The 18752-nt window shown below is 38.6% G+C and overlaps 1 protein-coding gene across 3 annotated transcripts in view; it reads right to left on the bottom strand.

Annotated features, from left to right (window-relative positions):
- The window catches only part of SMARCAL1 (SWI/SNF related, matrix associated, actin dependent regulator of chromatin, subfamily a like 1), a 440164-nt gene that overhangs the window by 244598 nt on the left and 176814 nt on the right, over window positions 1-18752 (bottom strand). For all 3 annotated transcript variants that reach the window (XM_053698110.1, XM_053698109.1, XM_053698111.1), the window contains exons 8-9: window positions 12445-12603; window positions 5445-5510 (exon numbers count right to left, since the gene is read on the bottom strand). In XM_053698110.1, the coding sequence (XP_053554085.1) occupies window positions 5445-5510; window positions 12445-12603 (225 nt within the window). The remainder of the gene's footprint in view (window positions 1-5444; window positions 5511-12444; window positions 12604-18752) is intronic.

The following is an 18752-nucleotide window of genomic DNA, read 5'->3' as shown; positions in this document are numbered from 1 at the left end:
ACGCCCTCTCCTGATTGATCCTGGCTACCAGCCTGGGGATGAGAGGAAACGGCGGGAACACATAAGCTAGTTTGAAGGTCCAAGGTGCTACTAGTGCATCCACTAGAGCCGCCTTGGGATCCCTGGATCTGGACCCGTAGCAAGGAACTTTGAAGTTCTGACGAGAGGCCATCAGATCCATGTCTGGAATGCCCCACAGCTGAGTGACTTGGGCAAAGATTTCCGGATGGAGTTCCCACTCCCCCGGATGCAATGTCTGACGACTCAGAAAATCCGCTTCCCAATTTTCCACTCCTGGGATGTGGATAGCAGACAGGTGGCAGGAGTGAGACTCCGCCCATAGAATGATTTTGGTCACTTCTTCCATCGCCAGGGAACTCCTTGTTCCCCCCTGATGGTTGATGTACGCAACAGTTGTCATGTTGTCTGATTGAAACCGTATGAACTTGGCCCTTGCTAGCTGAGGCCAAGCCTTGAGAGCATTGAATATCGCTCTCAGTTCCAGAATATTTATCGGTAACAGAGATTCTTCCCGAGACCAAAGACCCTGAGCTTTCAGGGATCCCCAGACCGCGCCCCAGCCCATCAGACTGGCGTCGGTCGTGACAATGACCCACTCTGGTCTGCGGAATGTCATCCCTCGTGACAGGTTGTCCAGGGACAGCCACCAACGGAGTGAGTCTCTGGTCCTCTGATTTACTTGTATCTTCGGAGACAAGTCTGTATAGTCCCCATTCCACTGACTGAGCATGCACAGTTGTAATGGTCTTAGATGAATGCGCGCAAAAGGAACTATGTCCATTGCCGCTACCATCAACCCGATCACTTCCATGCACTGAGCTATGGAAGGAAGAGGAACGGAATGAAGTATCCGACAAGAGTCTAGAAGCTTTGTTTTTCTGGCCTCTGTCAGAAAAATCCTCATTTCTAAGGAGTCTATTATTGTTCCCAAGAAGGGAACCCTTGTTGACGGAGATAGAGAACTCTTTTCCACGTTCACTTTCCATCCGTGAGATCTGAGAAAGGCCAGGACAATGTCCGTGTGAGCCTTTGCTTGAGGAAGGGACGACGCTTGAATTAGAATGTCGTCCAAGTAAGGTACTACAGCAATGCCCCTTGGTCTTAGCACAGCTAGAAGGGACCCTAGTACCTTTGTGAAAATCCTTGGAGCAGTGGCTAATCCGAAAGGAAGCGCCACGAACTGGTAATGTTTGTCCAGGAATGCGAACCTCAGGAACCGATGATGTTCCTTGTGGATAGGAATATGTAGATACGTATCCTTTAAATCCACCGTGGTCATGAATTGACCTTCCTGGATGGAAGGAAGAATAGTTCGAATGGTTTCCATCTTGAACGATGGAACCTTGAGAAACTTGTTTAAGATCTTGAGATCTAAGATTGGTCTGAACGTTCCCTCTTTTTTGGGAACTATGAACAGATTGGAGTAGAACCCTATCCCTTGTTCTCTTAATGGAACAGGATGAATCACTCCCATTTTTAACAGGTCTTCTACACAATGTAAGAATGCCTGTCTTTTTATATGGTCTGAAGACAACTGAGACCTGTGGAACCTCCCCCTTGGGGGAAGTCCCTTGAATTCCAGAAGATAACCTTGGGAGACTATTTCTAGCGCCCAAGGATCCAGAACATCTCTTGCCCAAGCCTGAGCGAAGAGAGAGAGTCTGCCCCCCACCAGATCCGGTCCCGGATCGGGGGCCAACATTTCATGCTGTCTTGGTAGCAGTGGCAGGTTTCTTGGCTTGCTTACCCTTGTTCCAGCCTTGCATTGGTCTCCAAGCTGGCTTGGCTTGAGAAGTATTACCCTCTTGCTTAGAGGACGTAGCACTTTGGGCTGGTCCGTTTCTACGAAAGGGACGAAAATTAGGTTTATTTTTTGCCTTGAAAGGCCGATCCTGAGGAAGGGCGTGGCCCTTACCCCCAGTGATATCAGAGATAATCTCTTTCAAGTCAGGGCCAAACAGCGTTTTCCCCTTGAAAGGAATGTTAAGTAGCTTGTTCTTGGAAGACGCATCAGCCGACCAAGATTTCAACCAAAGCGCTCTGCGCGCCACAATAGCAAACCCAGAATTCTTAGCCGCTAACCTAGCCAATTGCAAAGTGGCGTCTAGGGTGAAAGAATTAGCCAATTTGAGAGCATTGATTCTGTCCATAATCTCCTCATAAGGAGGAGAATCACTATCGACCGCCTTTATCAGCTCATCGAACCAGAAACATGCGGCTGTAGCGACAGGGACAATGCATGAAATTGGTTGTAGAAGGTAACCCTGCTGAACAAACATCTTTTTAAGCAAACCTTCTAATTTTTTATCCATAGGATCTTTGAAAGCACAACTATCCTCTATGGGTATAGTGGTGCGTTTGTTTAAAGTGGAAACCGCTCCCTCGACCTTAGGGACTGTCTGCCATAAGTCCTTTCTGGGGTCGACCATAGGAAACAATTTTTTAAATATGGGGGGAGGGACGAAAGGAATACCGGGCCTTTCCCATTCTTTATTAACAATGTCCGCCACCCGCTTGGGTATAGGAAAAGCTTCTGGGAGCCCCGGCACCTCTAGGAACTTGTCCATTTTACATAGTTTCTCTGGGATGACCAACTTGTCACAATCATCCAGAGTGGATAATACCTCCTTAAGCAGAATGCGGAGATGTTCCAACTTAAATTTAAATGCAATCACATCAGGTTCAGCTTGTTGAGAAATGTTCCCTGAATCAGTAATTTCTCCCTCAGACAAAACCTCCCTGGCCCCATCAGACTGGGTTGGGGGCCCTTCAGAAATATTGTTATCAGCGTCGTCATGCTCTTCAGTATCTAAAACAGAGCAGTCGCGCTTACGCTGATAAGGGTTCATTTTGGCTAAAATGTTTTTGACAGAATTATCCATTACAGCCGTTAATTGTTGCATAGTAAGGAGTATTGGCGCGCTAGATGTACTAGGGGCCTCCTGAGTGGGCAAGACTCGTGTAGACGAAGGAGGGAATGATGCAGTACCATGCTTACTCCCCTCACTTGAGGAATCATCTTGGGCATCATTGTCATTATCACATAAATCACATTTATTTAAATGAATAGGAATTCTGGCTTCCCCACATTCAGAACACAGTCTATCTGGTAGTTCAGACATGTTAAACAGGCATAAACTTGATAACAAAGTACAAAAAACGTTTTAAAATAAAACCGTTACTGTCACTTTAAATTTTAAACTGAACACACTTTATTACTGCAATTGCGAAAAAACATGAAGGAATTGTTCAAAATTCACCAAATTTTCACCACAGTGTCTTAAAGCCTTAAAAGTATTGCACACCAAATTTGGAAGCTTTAACCCTTAAAATAACGGAACCGGAGCCGTTTTGAACTTTAACCCCTTTACAGTCCCTGGTATCTGCTTTGCTGAGACCCAACCAAGCCCCAAGGGGAATACGATACCAAATGACGCCTTCAGAAAGTCTTTTCTAAGTATCAGAGCTCCTCTCACATGCGACTGCATGCCATGCCTCTCAAAAACAAGTGCGCAACACCGGCGCGAAAATGAGGCTCTGCCTATGCTTTGGGAAAGCCCCTAAAGAATAAGGTGTCTAAAACAGTGCCTGCCGATATTATTATATCAAAATACCCAGATAAAATGATTCCTCAAGGCTAAATATGTGTTAATAATGAATCGATTTAGCCCAGAAAAAGTCCACAGTCTTAATAAGCCCTTTTTGAAGCCCTTATTTACGATCGTAATAAACATGGCTTACCGGATCCCATAGGGAAAATGACAGCTTCCAGCATTACATCGTCTTGTTAGAATGTGTCATACCTCAAGCAGCAAAAGTCTGCACACTGTTCCCCCAACTGAAGTTAATTGCTCTCAACAGTCCTGTGTGGAACAGCCATGGATTTTAGTGACGGTTGCTAAAATCATTTTCCTCATACAAACAGAAATCTTCATCTCTTTTCTGTTTCTGAGTAAATAGTACATACCAGCACTATTTTAAAATAACAAACTCTTGATTGAATAATAAAAACTACAGTTAAACACTAAAAAACTCTAAGCCATCTCCGTGGAGATGTTGCCTGTACAACGGCAAAGAGAATGACTGGGGTAGGCGGAGCCTAGGAGGGATCATGTGACCAGCTTTGCTGGGCTCTTTGCCATTTCCTGTTGGGGAAGAGAATATCCCACAAGTAAGGATGACGCCGTGGACCGGACACACCTATGTTGGAGAAACAGCAAGAGGCGGTCTATGATATTGTTAAAGAGACAACACCGCCGCTGAGGGATTTTAAAATTCAGTCTCCTCACATAATTTAGAGATATGACTCCTCAATGTCCACCCACACGGGAGGTTTCAATAAAATATCTAAAAGTCCCCTCACCCTCCATATGCCCTATTAGACAACAAGCCATAAGGGCAGGGTACAGGACTCACGTTTAGAAGTCTTCTTTCTTCTCACTAGCACCAGGTCTGTCAGTTTCACCAGCTTCTAACAGGGACCAAAGCTTCAGCTGTGGGGTAGACGTTGAATCCTAGGTCTGACAGTTTCAGACGAACTCTGACAGGGACCTGGAGAAGAGGGAAAAACAGAGTAACCAACCCTGGTTTTCCGTATAGGGGTTAGCATAATTGTTGGAGTTAAAGTAAGGACTAACTCACCGACCTCCAACAGCTAATAGCCACCATTACTCTTACTAAAGAGGATTACATGGACACAGCATTGCCCCAATCCTTGCTTGCAGGGAAAAGTACCCATTAAAGGATTAAAACTTAAATTTCCTCCAGACACCATCTTTGCACACCACCTACAATGTTTACAGGCAAAGAATGACGGGAATGTGGGAAGTGATAGGATACTTAAAGCTTTACTGGGTGCTCTTTGCCTCCACCTGGTGGCCAGGAGTTGAATTCCCACTAGTAATTGAATGGATTCATGGACTCTCCATACCATTGGAAAGAAAGGCATTTTTATTTTTTTAGTGTGATTTATTGTACTAGTGGAGGAGGTGGGAACGAGTGAGGGGCGGGGTTACCTACACTACAGGAAATTATTTTAAAGGGAGAGTGAGGAATGGGGGCCCCTACACTACAGAAAAATATCACCTGGAGGGGAAAGGGGGGGAAAAGTAATCGCAGATTTGTCTGTCCCAGAGAAGCTTTTACAACCATGTGTCTTATGACGGCAGTAGTTGTGTGTAAATAATTTCAGTGAGATACCCAAAATTTGCAAAAATATTTTTATTAAGGAATATATACATATACATTTTATTTTAAATAAAGATATAATAAAAAATATATATATCAAAAATGCTAAAAAAAAAAAATCTCTGGTGCTTTAGGTAAGATTTTCTCTGAAATTATTATATATATATAACAGAGAGCAGATACAAAAGTCAAAGTGTTTTGATATGCTTTAAGGTGAAATTAAGCCAAGTAGTTACCTTTAACAGTGGCATTGCAGCCTTGCATCGGGCAGTTTTTACATTCTTCAGGAAATGTGATTCATCCTAAAGAAGAAAAGTATAAGTACGTTTAATTTTGAGCACAACCACATAAACTATTCAAATGTCCCTAAAGACATATTAAACACAAAATTAAAGGGAAATGTAAGTTAAGATTAAACTTTCATGGTTCATATAGAGCATGAAATTACAACAGACTTTTCAGTTAAAAACTAATTTAACTTGTTCCCTTGATATACTTTGTTGAAAATCAAACCTAGGTAAGCTTAGGAGCAGCAATGTACTACTGGGAGCTACTGTAGATGTTTATTGGTGGATACGCACATACGCTCCTTGTCATTGACTCACCAGATATGTTCAGCTAGGTCCTAGAATATTGCTGGAACTTGCATTTTAGCCAATCAGTGCTCACTCCTCGGTAAATTCATGTCCATGAGCTTAATGTTATTTATATGAAACACATGAACTAAAGCCCTCTAGTTGTGAAAAAACTGTCAAAATGCATTTAGATTAGAGGCTGCCTTCAAGGTCTAAGAAATTAACATATGAAACTTCTAGGTTTAGCTTTCAACTAAGAATACCAAGAAAACAAAGCAAAATTGGTGATAAAAGTAAATTGGAAAGTTGTTTAAAATTACATGCCCTATTTGAATCATGAAAGTTTATTTTGGACTTGACTGTCCCTTTAACTATGCTGAATCTCTTCCCAAGCATTGAACACATAAGCAATAATGCAATGATTAAAAATCTCTTACACATTATAGAATTTTCATTTTGCACTTTTATGAACATTTCAGTCAACTTAAAAAATGGTTAATAATGCACAGTAAAAATGTAATGTACACTAAAGTGCACATAGATCTATTGCAATCCAGCTCTTACTTGCTGATATACACTATGCAAAAGCAAACATTACTAAAGTATTTGAACCATTACACATTTTTTTGTGAAATAAAGTGATTAAAGGGACATTATACACTCATTTTTTCTTTGCATAAATGTTTTGTAGATGATCTATTTACATAGCCCATAAAGTTTTTTTTTAAATAAATGTATAGTTTTGCTTATTTTTAAATAACATTGCTCTGATTTTCAGACTCCTAACCAAGCCCCAAAGTTTTATGTGAATACTGTCAGCTACCTTCTCCAGCTTGCTGCTGTTTGTGTAAAGGGTCTTTTCATATGCAAAAGAAGGGGGAGGGGGGGAGTGTCTTATTTGCCACTTGCAGTGGGCTTTCCCACTGCCTTTTCAACAGAGCCAAACTGACAGCTTCTAAGTAAGTTTTTAAACAGTTTTATACTGGATTTTTATATCAGTATCTGTGCATCTTATTCTTTATAGTAGTGTCTATTACATGCAGTTATATGATAATGAGTGTATACTGTCCCTTTAAGATGATAAAGTGCAAATTTCAGTATGAATTATAGCATATGTAGTTGGCTTTAGGGACAATCTATTATGACAAATGTCAGCTCATCTGTTAGCTGGGTCTTTGCATTGTTAGTTTATGCACAAAAGAGCCAAGAAATGTCTTGAAGTGATTCTAGGTGTGGGCATTTGTTTTCTCAACTTGAGGAGTATAGAACTGTTAATGCCACTAAAACAAACCATGATGAGGAGAAAATTCAGACTAAATCGTTCATATGCTCAATTAAAATATTTCAATATTTTATATTTGTTAAAAACCAAGAATGCACTGCTGACCTCAATAACAAATGACCTGGTAGACTAAAAAAAGTGGATGACCAATGAAGCTACAAAGAAAAACGATAACAAAGAATACCATCAGCAGAACATATGAGCATTTACCAAAGGTATCAAACCACTGGTAAGTCTCAAAAACAGACCAGCCAGGTTACATAAAAAATATGTCACGTTATCTTATGGACAGATGAGACACTAATTAACCTAGAGGGAACAAGGGGAATGAAAATAAAAAAGTAACTGCACATGATCCAAAGCATTCTATCTTACATATGACACATAGTGGAGGTAGCGTTATAGCTTGGACATGCATTGCATGACCTGTATGACTGCCAATAGAACTGGTTCATGACCTGTATGACTGCCAATAGAACTGGTTCATGACCAGTATGACTGCCAATAGAACTGGTTCATGACCAGTATGACTGCCAATAGAACTGGTTCATGACCAGTATGACTACCAATAGAACTGGTTCATGACCAGTATGACTACCAATAGAACTGGTTCATGACCAGTATGACTACCAATAGAACTGGTTCATGACCTGTATGACTGCCAATAGAACTGGTTCATTGGTTGTTTATGTTCTAACTGATGCATTTGAAGTGTACATAAACTGCATCTTCTCAGATTTAATCAAATGCGTCACACTCATTTAAAGGGGTCACTTGTAGCAATATGGAGTTAATATTTCGAAATGTAGTCAATAGACCTTAGTTTTAGTATAATTAAAACAAATCAATAATGAGTTGTACTGGGAAAACAGCCCAAATTACGAGTGGAGAGGTATTTAACGTTCCACGCTCTAACTCTGCTAAAAGTAAGCTTTTTGTGCGCTTTGGGTTAAAAGTTGAAAGTAAAAAGTTTTCCCTTGCACGCAAACCTGATGCGCACAATAAGCCAAAGTTAGAATATTGCAACCACTTTAAAAGGATAGCATGTCAAAATTAAACTTTCAAGGTTCAGATAGAGCATGCAATTTTAAGCAACTTTCTAATTTACGCCTTTGATAAATTTTTCTTCGTTCTCTTTGTATTTTTATTTGAATGTAAGCTTAGGAGTTGACCCTTTTTTGATTCAGCACCTGGGTAGCACTTGCTGATTGGTGGCTACATTTAGGTTCTGAACCAAAAATGGTCCGGCTCCTATGCTTACATTTCTGCTTTTTCAAATAAAGATACCAAGAGAACAAAGAAAAAATGATAATAGTATTAAATTAGAAAGTTGCTTAAAATAGCATACTCTCTCTGAATCATGAAGTTTAAATTTTATTTTGACTAGACTATTCCTTTAACGTATTCCCCCCCATAGAGGTCAATGGACCAAAAAAGTGGAGGGAAACTTAACACCCTACTCGCTCGCAAACACGACCCCGCATTCTCAAGTTCTCTAACCCGACATAAAAAAATTAAATTATGCTTACCTGATAATTTTCTTTTCTTCAGATGGAAAGAGTCCACAGCTGCATTCATTACTTTTGGGAATTTAGAACCTGACCACCATGAGGAGGCAAAGACACCCCAGCCAAAGCCTTAAATACCTCCCCCACTTCCCTCATCTCCCAGTCATTCTCAGGGTGAAAAGGTGCCAGAAGAACAAAAATAACAGACGACCCACAGAAAAATATGGGCGGATAGCTGTGGACTCTTTCCATCTGAAGAAAAGAAAATGATCAGGTAAGCATAATTTAAGTTTTTCTTCATAAATGGAAAGAGTCTACAGCTGCATTCATTACTTTTGGGAAAACAATACCCAAGCTATAGAGGACACTGAATGCAAAAACGGGAGGGTACAAGAGGCGGCCCATTCTGAGGGCACCAGGCCTGAAAATACCTACCCAACAACATCCTGCTTGGTCCGAAGCCGAGAACAACTTTGAAAAAGAAAAGGAAAAGGCCCAAGGACCCTGACCGCAGATAGTCCACAAGCCTTGCTAGAGACCGCAGGAACTAGACTCGACTGAGTCAACAGCCTCCAGGAGACACTGTCAACCTCCTGGGACGAAAGGCAAAGAATGACTGGGGGATGAGGGAAGTGAGGGAGGTATTTAAGCCTTTGGCCAGGGTGTCTTTGCCTCCTCCTGGTGGCCAGGTTCTGAATGCCCAAAAGTAATGAATGCAGCTGTGGACTCTTTCCATTTATGAAGAAAATATGAATATTTCACATTGCAATGTTCTTCACATAGCAGTATATGTTCTATTTATTTATTCATAAATACATATTTCTACATATAGCTGATGTTTTGTTTATGCACAGCTGTCTTAAGGTCCCGCCACATAATTTCAATCGGGTTGAGGTCTAGACTTTGACTGGACCATTGTAACACCTTGATTATTATTCAGCCATTCTGTTGTAGATTTGCTGGTGTGCTTGGGATCATTGTGCTGTTGCATGACCCAATTTCGGCAAAGCTTTAGCTGTCGGACAGATTGCCTCACATTTGACTCTAGAATACATTGGTATACAGAAGAGTTCATGGTCGACTCAATAAATGCAAAGTGCCCCGGTCCTGTGGCTGCAAAAATCATCACCACAGCGTGCTTGACAGATTGTATAAGGTGTTTGTGCCGATATGCTGTGTTTGGTTTACGCTTAACGTAGCGCTGTGCATTATGGCCAAACATCTCCAGTTTGGTCTCGTCTGTCCAAAATACATTGTTACAAAAGTCTTCTGGTTTGTTCAGGTGCAACTTTGCAAACCTAAGCCGTGCTGCCATGTTCTTTTTAGAGAGAATAGGCTTTCTCCTGGCAACCCTTCCACACAAACCATACTTGTTCAGTCTTTTTCTAATTGTACCGTCATGAACTTTAACATTTAACATGCTAACTGAGGCCTGTAGAGTGTTAGATGTAACTCTTGGGGTTTTTTTTTGCAATTTTACTGAACACTGCACAGTCTGACCTTGGGGGTGAATTTGCTGGGACATCCAATCCTAGAAAGATTGGCAACTGCCTTGAATGTTTTCCACTTGTGAATAATTATTCTCACTGTAGAATGATGGATTTTAAATTGTTTGAAATGGCCTTATAACCCTTCCCAGATTGATTGACAGCAACAATTGCTTCTCTAAGAACATTGCTGATCTGCTTCCTCCTTGGCATTGTGTTGACACACACCTGAAATCTCCAGACCAGCAAACTGCTAAAACATCGGCTATTATAGAGGTGGTCACACTTGCTGATGATCAATTAATCAAGGGCATTTGATTAGCAGCACCTGGCTGCTACTTAGCCTCTTAATTCCTATGGAAGCAGTAAGGGTGTACTTAGTTTTTCACACATGGTTTCTCCATTTTGTCATTACTTATGTTAAATAAATCATGATGTGGTGTAATATGTCATGTGTTGTTGTTCATCTGAGGTTGTATTTACCTAATTTTAAGGCCTGCTATGGACCAGACGATTGTTATGTCCTGATACGTAAAACCCTAGAATTCAAAGAGGGTGTACTTTCTTTTCCACATGACTGTATATCTATACATAAACATATATATATATATATTTACATATAGGTATAGATATATACAGATATATATAGGAACATCTATTTAAAAATACATAGAACATATTCTGATATGTGCAAAACATTGAAATGTAAAATATTTATAGTAAATACACAGTATAACACTTTATTAAATATGAATATTGCATACATATTATTGAATGTGTTTTCATCTACTTGTCCGCAAAGGGCTCCAATGCACTTTTATATATGTCTATATGTATTCATATGTATTTATGTGTGTGTATATGTCTGTAAATACATATGTACACACATATAAACACACACACACACACATATATATGTACACAGACACATATACACATACACATATTTAGACATGCGTCGGGATATCACGACCTCATATCTTTGATTGTGTCATGAATGTAACTGTACTTTGTAATGTATTTTTGATGTGTTTTGTGACACTTTTTTTGTTTCCATGACAGTTAAATAGAGCTCTGAGGTCGTGATATCCCGACGAGCATTAACTTTAATTGCCCCCAAGGGATAATTTTTACTTTCAATATGTAATACAAGCGCTTCATCCGCGTGCAAACAGCCGTGATAAACCCGATAACACTTGCGTGTAGCTGTTAGCATGCCACTAGTCAAAAGTGCGATGCACTGTCTGTTCTGAAACATTTCTATCGTGGCCAGCATTCATTTTTTCAGCTATTTCAGCTACAGTAGCTCATCTGTGTCATTGGATCCGATAGGCTAACCTTCGCTCCCTATGTGCATCAATGAGCCTTGGGCCCCCATGGCCCTGATGCAGGTTCACCGGTTCTCCATCCTTGCACCACTTATGGTAGGTATAAAACCACTGCATACCGGGAACACCCCACAAGAATTGCCGTTTTGCAGATGCTCTGACCCAGTCGTCTAGCCATTACTATAAGGCCCTTGCCAAAGTCACTCAGATCTTTTCCCTTGCCCATTTCCCTGCTTCAAACACAGGAAATTCAAGAACTGACTGTTGACTTGCTGTCTAATATATCCCAACCCTTGACAAGTGCCATTGTGACTATATAATCAATGTTATTCACTTCACCAGTCAGTGGTTTTAATGTTGCGGCTGTGTGTGTATATGTATATATATATAAACACGAAAGTCAAAAGTTTACTTTAATGGAGAATGCAAAAAGAAGTCCTTATTATCTATCATGCACTTCAAACATATTTTAATTATTGCATAATATTTTATCCATAAGCTAAAAGAAACTTTATTACAAAGTTCAGAAAGCACACAGACCTATTCACTAAAAATTTCACAAAGTAGTTTAAATTCCAATTACTCTTTGTGCTTAACAAATATTTATTTACATCTATATTTACATATTTATTTACATCTATATATGAAGGAAAATGTTGTAGATCTGCATAGTAAAGATGCATAGATTATTATTAGAAGTTAGGGAGGAAGGGCTTATTTCTTTTTTGTTCTATGTATTACTATCTACCAAGTACAGATTTAAAAGTACAGACTTTAAAGAGACATTTAACTCAAAATGTAAAGACCTAGTAAGTAAGCTCAAATTATTAAATTTTTCTCATGAACTAAGATGTTATAAAATGCTTATACGTTTTATTGTTTTAGCGATAATTAAAAATGATACCACTTAATTAGATCCATACATTTTCACAAATACAGGTGCAAAAAAGATAATTGGGCTATTCATGTGCTTTTTAAAACAGAGGACACATTCCTATCCCACACAATCTACAATCATTATGTGGGACATAAAACGCATGCCAATGTGATACTTACAATAATAATGACTTTAAAATTGGCTGAAATCTGCTTGTCCATCTTACAGAGAAGGTCATAACTCACAATGTTGATCAAGCTTGCAGTCTGGCTGTCTCGTCCAGTCACTATTACATTGATATGTTCTGAGTTTATAGAGGGTTGCCATCTGTAAAAAGCCTAAACAGAAATATTGGTGGACAGGAAAAGAATATTCAGATATCCCACTAAAAAAAACATTTAAAGTACCTGTCATCATCATATAATATATGTGATTACCAATATATTATTTAAAGGTTTACCAAGTTTGAAACAATCACTTTGGAAAAGATTAAGTAATTACTGTCTTGAATTTTTCATGACATAACAGACTCCATGTTCTTTTTTCTTTTACTTAAGCCTACTCGTGGCTCATCTATTATGACATTGAATTTTTTTTTATATCAATATATTTTTCACTATTCAATTTAGTGCTGCTCAGTTTACTTGCTTAGGCTTCAGCTTGTCGCTTATTTCTGTAAATAAGTGCAATTTATAACCTTGATTTTAGTCTAGGAATGTTGGGGTAAACAAAAATAAAATAAGTATTTTTCTTGAAATTTTACCCTAATTGCGAGAGCCATCTACTGTCAGAACAATAATATTTAATCTAATTAATTTTATATTAATTATTAATATATTATAATTAATGACTCCTCCTAGAATAGTGAATTGTTGTATATAGGGTCTATTACAATGGGAGGGGTTAGTTTTTCCTGCATTTGGAACTGGTCAAATCTTATATGGAGTTGGTAATTTTCTAATCAACTACAGCGGTCCAAGACTATTGGATTATAATTTTGGATTATAACTGCTGAGGCTATTTTAGCCTATTTTGACAGACCTACGACCTGATATCTTGATTCCTAATTACAAAAGGGGGAATTTATTTCCTTTTGGTGATGTATGAAATTAACTCACCTTAAATGTTAATGGTATTAAAATTAGCATTTCACATTTATTTAAAATTTCTATTTGATCAGGTAAACTAATTGTTTTTGTAGCTTTATGTTTTTGATAATTCCTACCACCTGGTCTTATCAGTCAACATTAACGCTGGGTGAATTATGAATTGTAATAAATTATTATCTGACGGTTTGTCTTGATTATTAGTTTACCTGATTCTTTGTAATTACCTTGAAGGTTTTATGTACCAAATATTTAGTTACTATTATCGAGCCAATTTTTGTGTTATTTTGAATATATGATTTAATTATTTTTTGTAGTTTAGTTTCTGTTTCAATTCTGTTTTTCATGCTAGTTGGAGTGATTATGTACTTGCTTTAATCAATTATTTTAGGATTATAGTTTATTTCCCAGTCTATATTTTGATTGCTTTGTTACCATCAAATGCTAATTATTTTCCAATCAAAACTTTTTAATAAAGCTATTTTTCTTTATTCATCTGGTGTCGGTAAAATTAATTGACTTATAGCAACTAAAAGGATTCAGGTTTTGTGTTTATTATCTTTAACAAGTTATAATCGAGTGTGTCATTAAATTACACGCATTACCCTATAAACCAGTTCACATAAAATACTTTTATAGATAAAGATAATATTCATAACATTGCCTATACACTCATTTCTCTATTACAACATATGGGAATCTTCTTTTCCTGGTATCACTATACTAAGCCCATGATGGTAATTTAAAAGGACATTAAACACCTTTTGCTTTTATGAAAAAGTAAATGCTTGTTCCACACTTACTAGAGACACTAAAAAGCAAATTCTACAAATGATTAGGCAATTTGCAACGTTTTAAAAAAAATCTGTTACAGATCCTATTTTAGTCCCCTGTAGGGAGCGTGGGACAAAGCACAGCAAGTTAAAAAGTCAAACCTGCAGCAAGAATTTATGGCAGATTTGACCATATTGATTTAAATTTGTGCCTAAGATCCTACCATTTTAACCTTGAATTCGATACAGTGAGATGCTACAGCCACGTACTCATTTAAACGTTACAGGAATGCAAGATCCAATCTAGGCAACGTCAAGTTAGCCTTTTTTTTCCATTTTATAGTTGATACATTTAATAATAAAAAGTAAAAATGATTCTGTATATCAGGTGCTGCTAGGTGAGAAAGATGATCGGAGCCCATGTACATAAAGTGGGTTGGGTTGACTTTTGGTGAAGAAGAAAAAAAAAAATGGATGCTTACCTGATGGGTAATGGAGAGTCCACGAATTCCAATTACTAGTGGGATATTCACTCCTGGCCAGCAGGAGAAGGCAAAGAGCACTACAGCAGAGCTGTTAAGTGTCACTTCCCTTACCCATAATCCCCAGTCATTCGGCCAAAGGAAAACAGAAAGATAAGATAACACAAGGGTATAAAGGTGCCTGAGGTTTATACTAAAAATACGCCGTGGACTCTCCATGCCCGGAAAGAAAGAAATTTATCAGGCAAGCATAAATTTTGATTTCTTTCCTATAGCATGGAGAGTCCACAAATTCCAATTACTAGTGGGAACCAATACCCAAGCTACAGGACACGGAATGAAAAGGGAGGGAGAACAAGACAGACGGACCTAAACAGAAGGCACCACCACTTGAAGAATTTTTCTCTTAAAAGAAGCCTTAGCCGAGGCAAAAACATAATTTATGTAAGAACATACCTGATAAATTCATTTCTTTCATATTAGCAAGAGTCCATGACCTAGTGACGTATGCAATATACATTCCTACCAGGAGGGGCAAAGTTTCCCAAACCTCAAAATGCCTATAAATACACCCCTCACCACATCCACAAATCAGTTTAACGAATAGCCAAGAAGTGGGGTGATAAGAAAAAAGTGCGAAAGCATAAAAAATAAGGAATTGGAATAATTGTGCTTTATACAAAAAAATCATAACCACCACAAAAAAAGGGTGGGCCTCATGGACTCTTGCTAATATGAAAGAAATGAATTTATCAGGTAAGTTCTTATATAAATTATGTTTTCTTTCATGTAATTAGCAAGAGTCCATGAGCCAGTGACGTATGGGATAATGAATACCCAAGATGTGGATCTTCCACGCAAGAGTCACTAGAGAGGGAGGGATAAAATAAAGACAGCCAATTCCGCTGAAAAATAATCCACACCCAAAACAAAGTTTAAATCTTATAATGAAAAAAAATGAAATTATAAGCAGAAGAATCAAACTGAAACAGCTGCCTGAAGTACTTTTCTACCAAAAACTGCTTCAGAAGAAGAAAACACATCAAAATGGTAGAATTTAGTAAAAGTATGCAAAGAAGACCAAGTTGCTGCTTTGCAAATCTGATCAACCGAAGCTTCATTCCTAAACGCCCAGGAAGTAGAAACTGACCTAGTAGAATGAGCTGTAATCCTTTGAGGCGGAGCTTTACCCGACTCGACATAAGCATGATGAATCAAAGACTTAACCAAGACGCCAAAGAAATGGCAGAGGCCTTCTGACCTTTCCTAGAACCGGAAAAGATAACAAATAAACTAGAAGTCTTTCGGAAATTTTTAGTAGCTTCAACATAATATTTCAAAGCTCTAACTACATCCAAAGAATGCAACAATCTTTCCTTAGAATTCTTAGGATTAGAACACAATGAAGGAACCACAATTTTTCTACTAATGTTGTTAGAATTCACAACCTTAGGTAAAGATTTAAAAGAAGTTTGCAACACCGCCTTATCCTGATGAAAAATCAGAAAAGGAGACTCACAAGAAAAAGCAGATAATTCAGAAACTCTTCTAGCAGAAGAGATGGCCAAAAGAAACAAAACTTTCCAAGAAAGTAATTTAATGTCCAGCGAATGCATAGGTTCAAACGGAGGAGCTTGAAGAGCCCCCAGAACCAAATTCAAACTCCAAGGAGGAGAAATTGACTTAATAACAGGTTTTATACGAACCAAAGCTTGTACAAAACAATGAGCATCAGGAAGACTAGCAATCTTTCTGTGAAAAAGAACAGAAAGAACAGAGATTTGTCCTTTCAAGGAACTTGCAGACAAACCTTTATCTAAACCATCCTGAAGAAACTGTAAAATTCTAGGAATTCTAAAAGAATGCCAAGAAAAAAGATGAGAAAGACACCAAGAAATGTAAATCTTCCAGACTCGATAATATATCTTCCTAGATACAGATTTACGAGCCTGTAACATAGTATTAATCACAGAGTCAGAGAAACCTCTTTGACTGAGAATCAAGCGTTCAATCTCCATACCTTCAAAATTAAGGATTTGAGATCCTGATGGAAAAAAGGACCTTGCGATAGAAGGTCTAGACTTAACGGAAGAGCCCACGGTTGGCAAGTGGCCATCCGGACAAGATCCGCATACCAAAACCTGTGAGGCCATGCTGGAGCCACCAGCAGAACAAACGAGCACTCCTTCAGAATCTTGGAAATTACTCTTGGAAGAAGAACTAGAGGCGGAAAGATATAGGCAGGATGATACTTCCAAGGAAGTGACAATGCATCCACTGCCACCGCCTGAGGATCCCTGGATCTGGACAGATACCTGGGAAGCTTCTTGTTTAGATGAGAAGCCATCAGATCTATTTCTGGAAGTCCCCACATTTGAACAATCTGAAGAAATACCTCTGGGTGAAGAGACCATTCGCCCGGATGTAACGTTTGGCGACTGAGATAATCCGCTTCCCAATTGTCTATACCTAGGATATGAACCGCAGAAATTAGACAGGAGCTGGATTCCGCCCATACCAGTATTCGAGATACTTCTTTCATAGCCAGAGGACTGTGAGTCCCTCCTTGATGATTGACATATGCCACAGTTGTGACATTGTCCGTCTGAAACCAAATGAACGACTCTCTCTTTAGAAGAGGCCATGACTGAAGAGCTCTGAAAATTGCACGGAGTTCCAAAATATTGATTGGTAATCTCACCTCCTGAGATTCCCAAACCCCTTGTGCTGTCAGAGACCCCCAAACAGCTCCCCAACCTGTCAGACTTGCATCTGTTGAAATCACAGTCCAGGTTGGAAGAACAAAAGAAGCCCCCTGAACTTAACAATGGTGATCTGTCCACCACATCAGAGAGTGTCGTACGATCGGTTTTAAAGATATTAATTGAGATATCTTTGTATAATCCCTGCACCACTGGTTCAGCATACAAAGCTGAAGAAGTCGCATGTGAAAACGAGCAAAAGGGATCGCGTCTGATGCAGCAGTCATAAGACCTAGAATTTCCATGCATAAGGCTACCGAATGGAATGATTGAGACTGAAGGTTTCGACAAGCTGAAACCAATTTTAGACGTCTCTTGTCTGTCAGAGACAGAGTCATGGACACTGAATCTATCTGGAAACCTAAAAAGGTTACCCTTGTCTGAGGAATCAACAAACTTTTTGGTAAATTGATCCTCCAACCATGTTCTTGAAGAAACAACACTCATAAAAGACTGGAAAGGTTCTTTCTATTGAAAATGAGCAAAGGGAATTGAATCCAATGCTGTGGCCATAAGACCTAAAACTTCTATGCATATATAGCAACTGAAGGAGACTAAAGGTACCGACAGACGGAACCCAATAAAATTATCCCTTGTCTGATAGAGACAAAGACAGTGACACAAACTATCTGGAAACCTAAAAAAGGTGACCCTTGTGTGAGGAATCAAGAGTTTTTGAAAAAAAGATCCTCTAACTATGTCCTGAAGAGCAAGTGAATCATATGAGATTCCGCATCCTCAGAAAATAATCTGAATGAAAACAGAAAAATGAAAATATGCATTTATTGTATCTAATGAAAACAAATAATGCTATCAATGACCATAAAAAGGCAAAATAGTTTGAATAAAACTCCAAAACCCGGTTCCTAAAAAAGGAACTGGAAGAAATACCCCAGAAGATTCCAGGTCTGAGCAGCGCTTGAACCCCATGGGTGCCTAGCCATGCTTCAACAGTACCCAAAATATATAGGACAGAAACACACTTAAAGAAAGTATTTAGCCTTACTGGAATAAAATCAAAGAAATTTGGACAAAATAGAACCAAATAAATTTTAAAGAAGTCTTGACCTGCCCCTTACCAGCCAAGCTGGAATACGGCACGTACATCGCAATATTAGGGAGCTGATTTCGAACTCCAATTATAAACATGTTACTTGGGAAAGAACTCAGGAATTCGTTCCTTAATAAGAACAACCAAACTAGTATAAGCTTAAAGTTTTAGTCTTAGAACTCAATCTTGAAGCCCAGAGTAACAGTTAAGAATTTAATCCAATTATAAAACAAATAATTGATTATCTTAGAACAAAAGAAATATGGATTTTAATTTTTTTTTTTAAAAATCACAAAATTCTTCTAGCTAAAAT

Source organism: Bombina bombina, chromosome 1, assembly GCF_027579735.1.
Source record: "Bombina bombina isolate aBomBom1 chromosome 1, aBomBom1.pri, whole genome shotgun sequence".
NCBI lineage: Eukaryota > Metazoa > Chordata > Amphibia > Anura > Bombinatoridae > Bombina > Bombina bombina.
The sequence above is the reverse complement of the archived record's forward strand: the minus strand, read 5'-3'. Positions and strand labels throughout refer to the sequence as shown.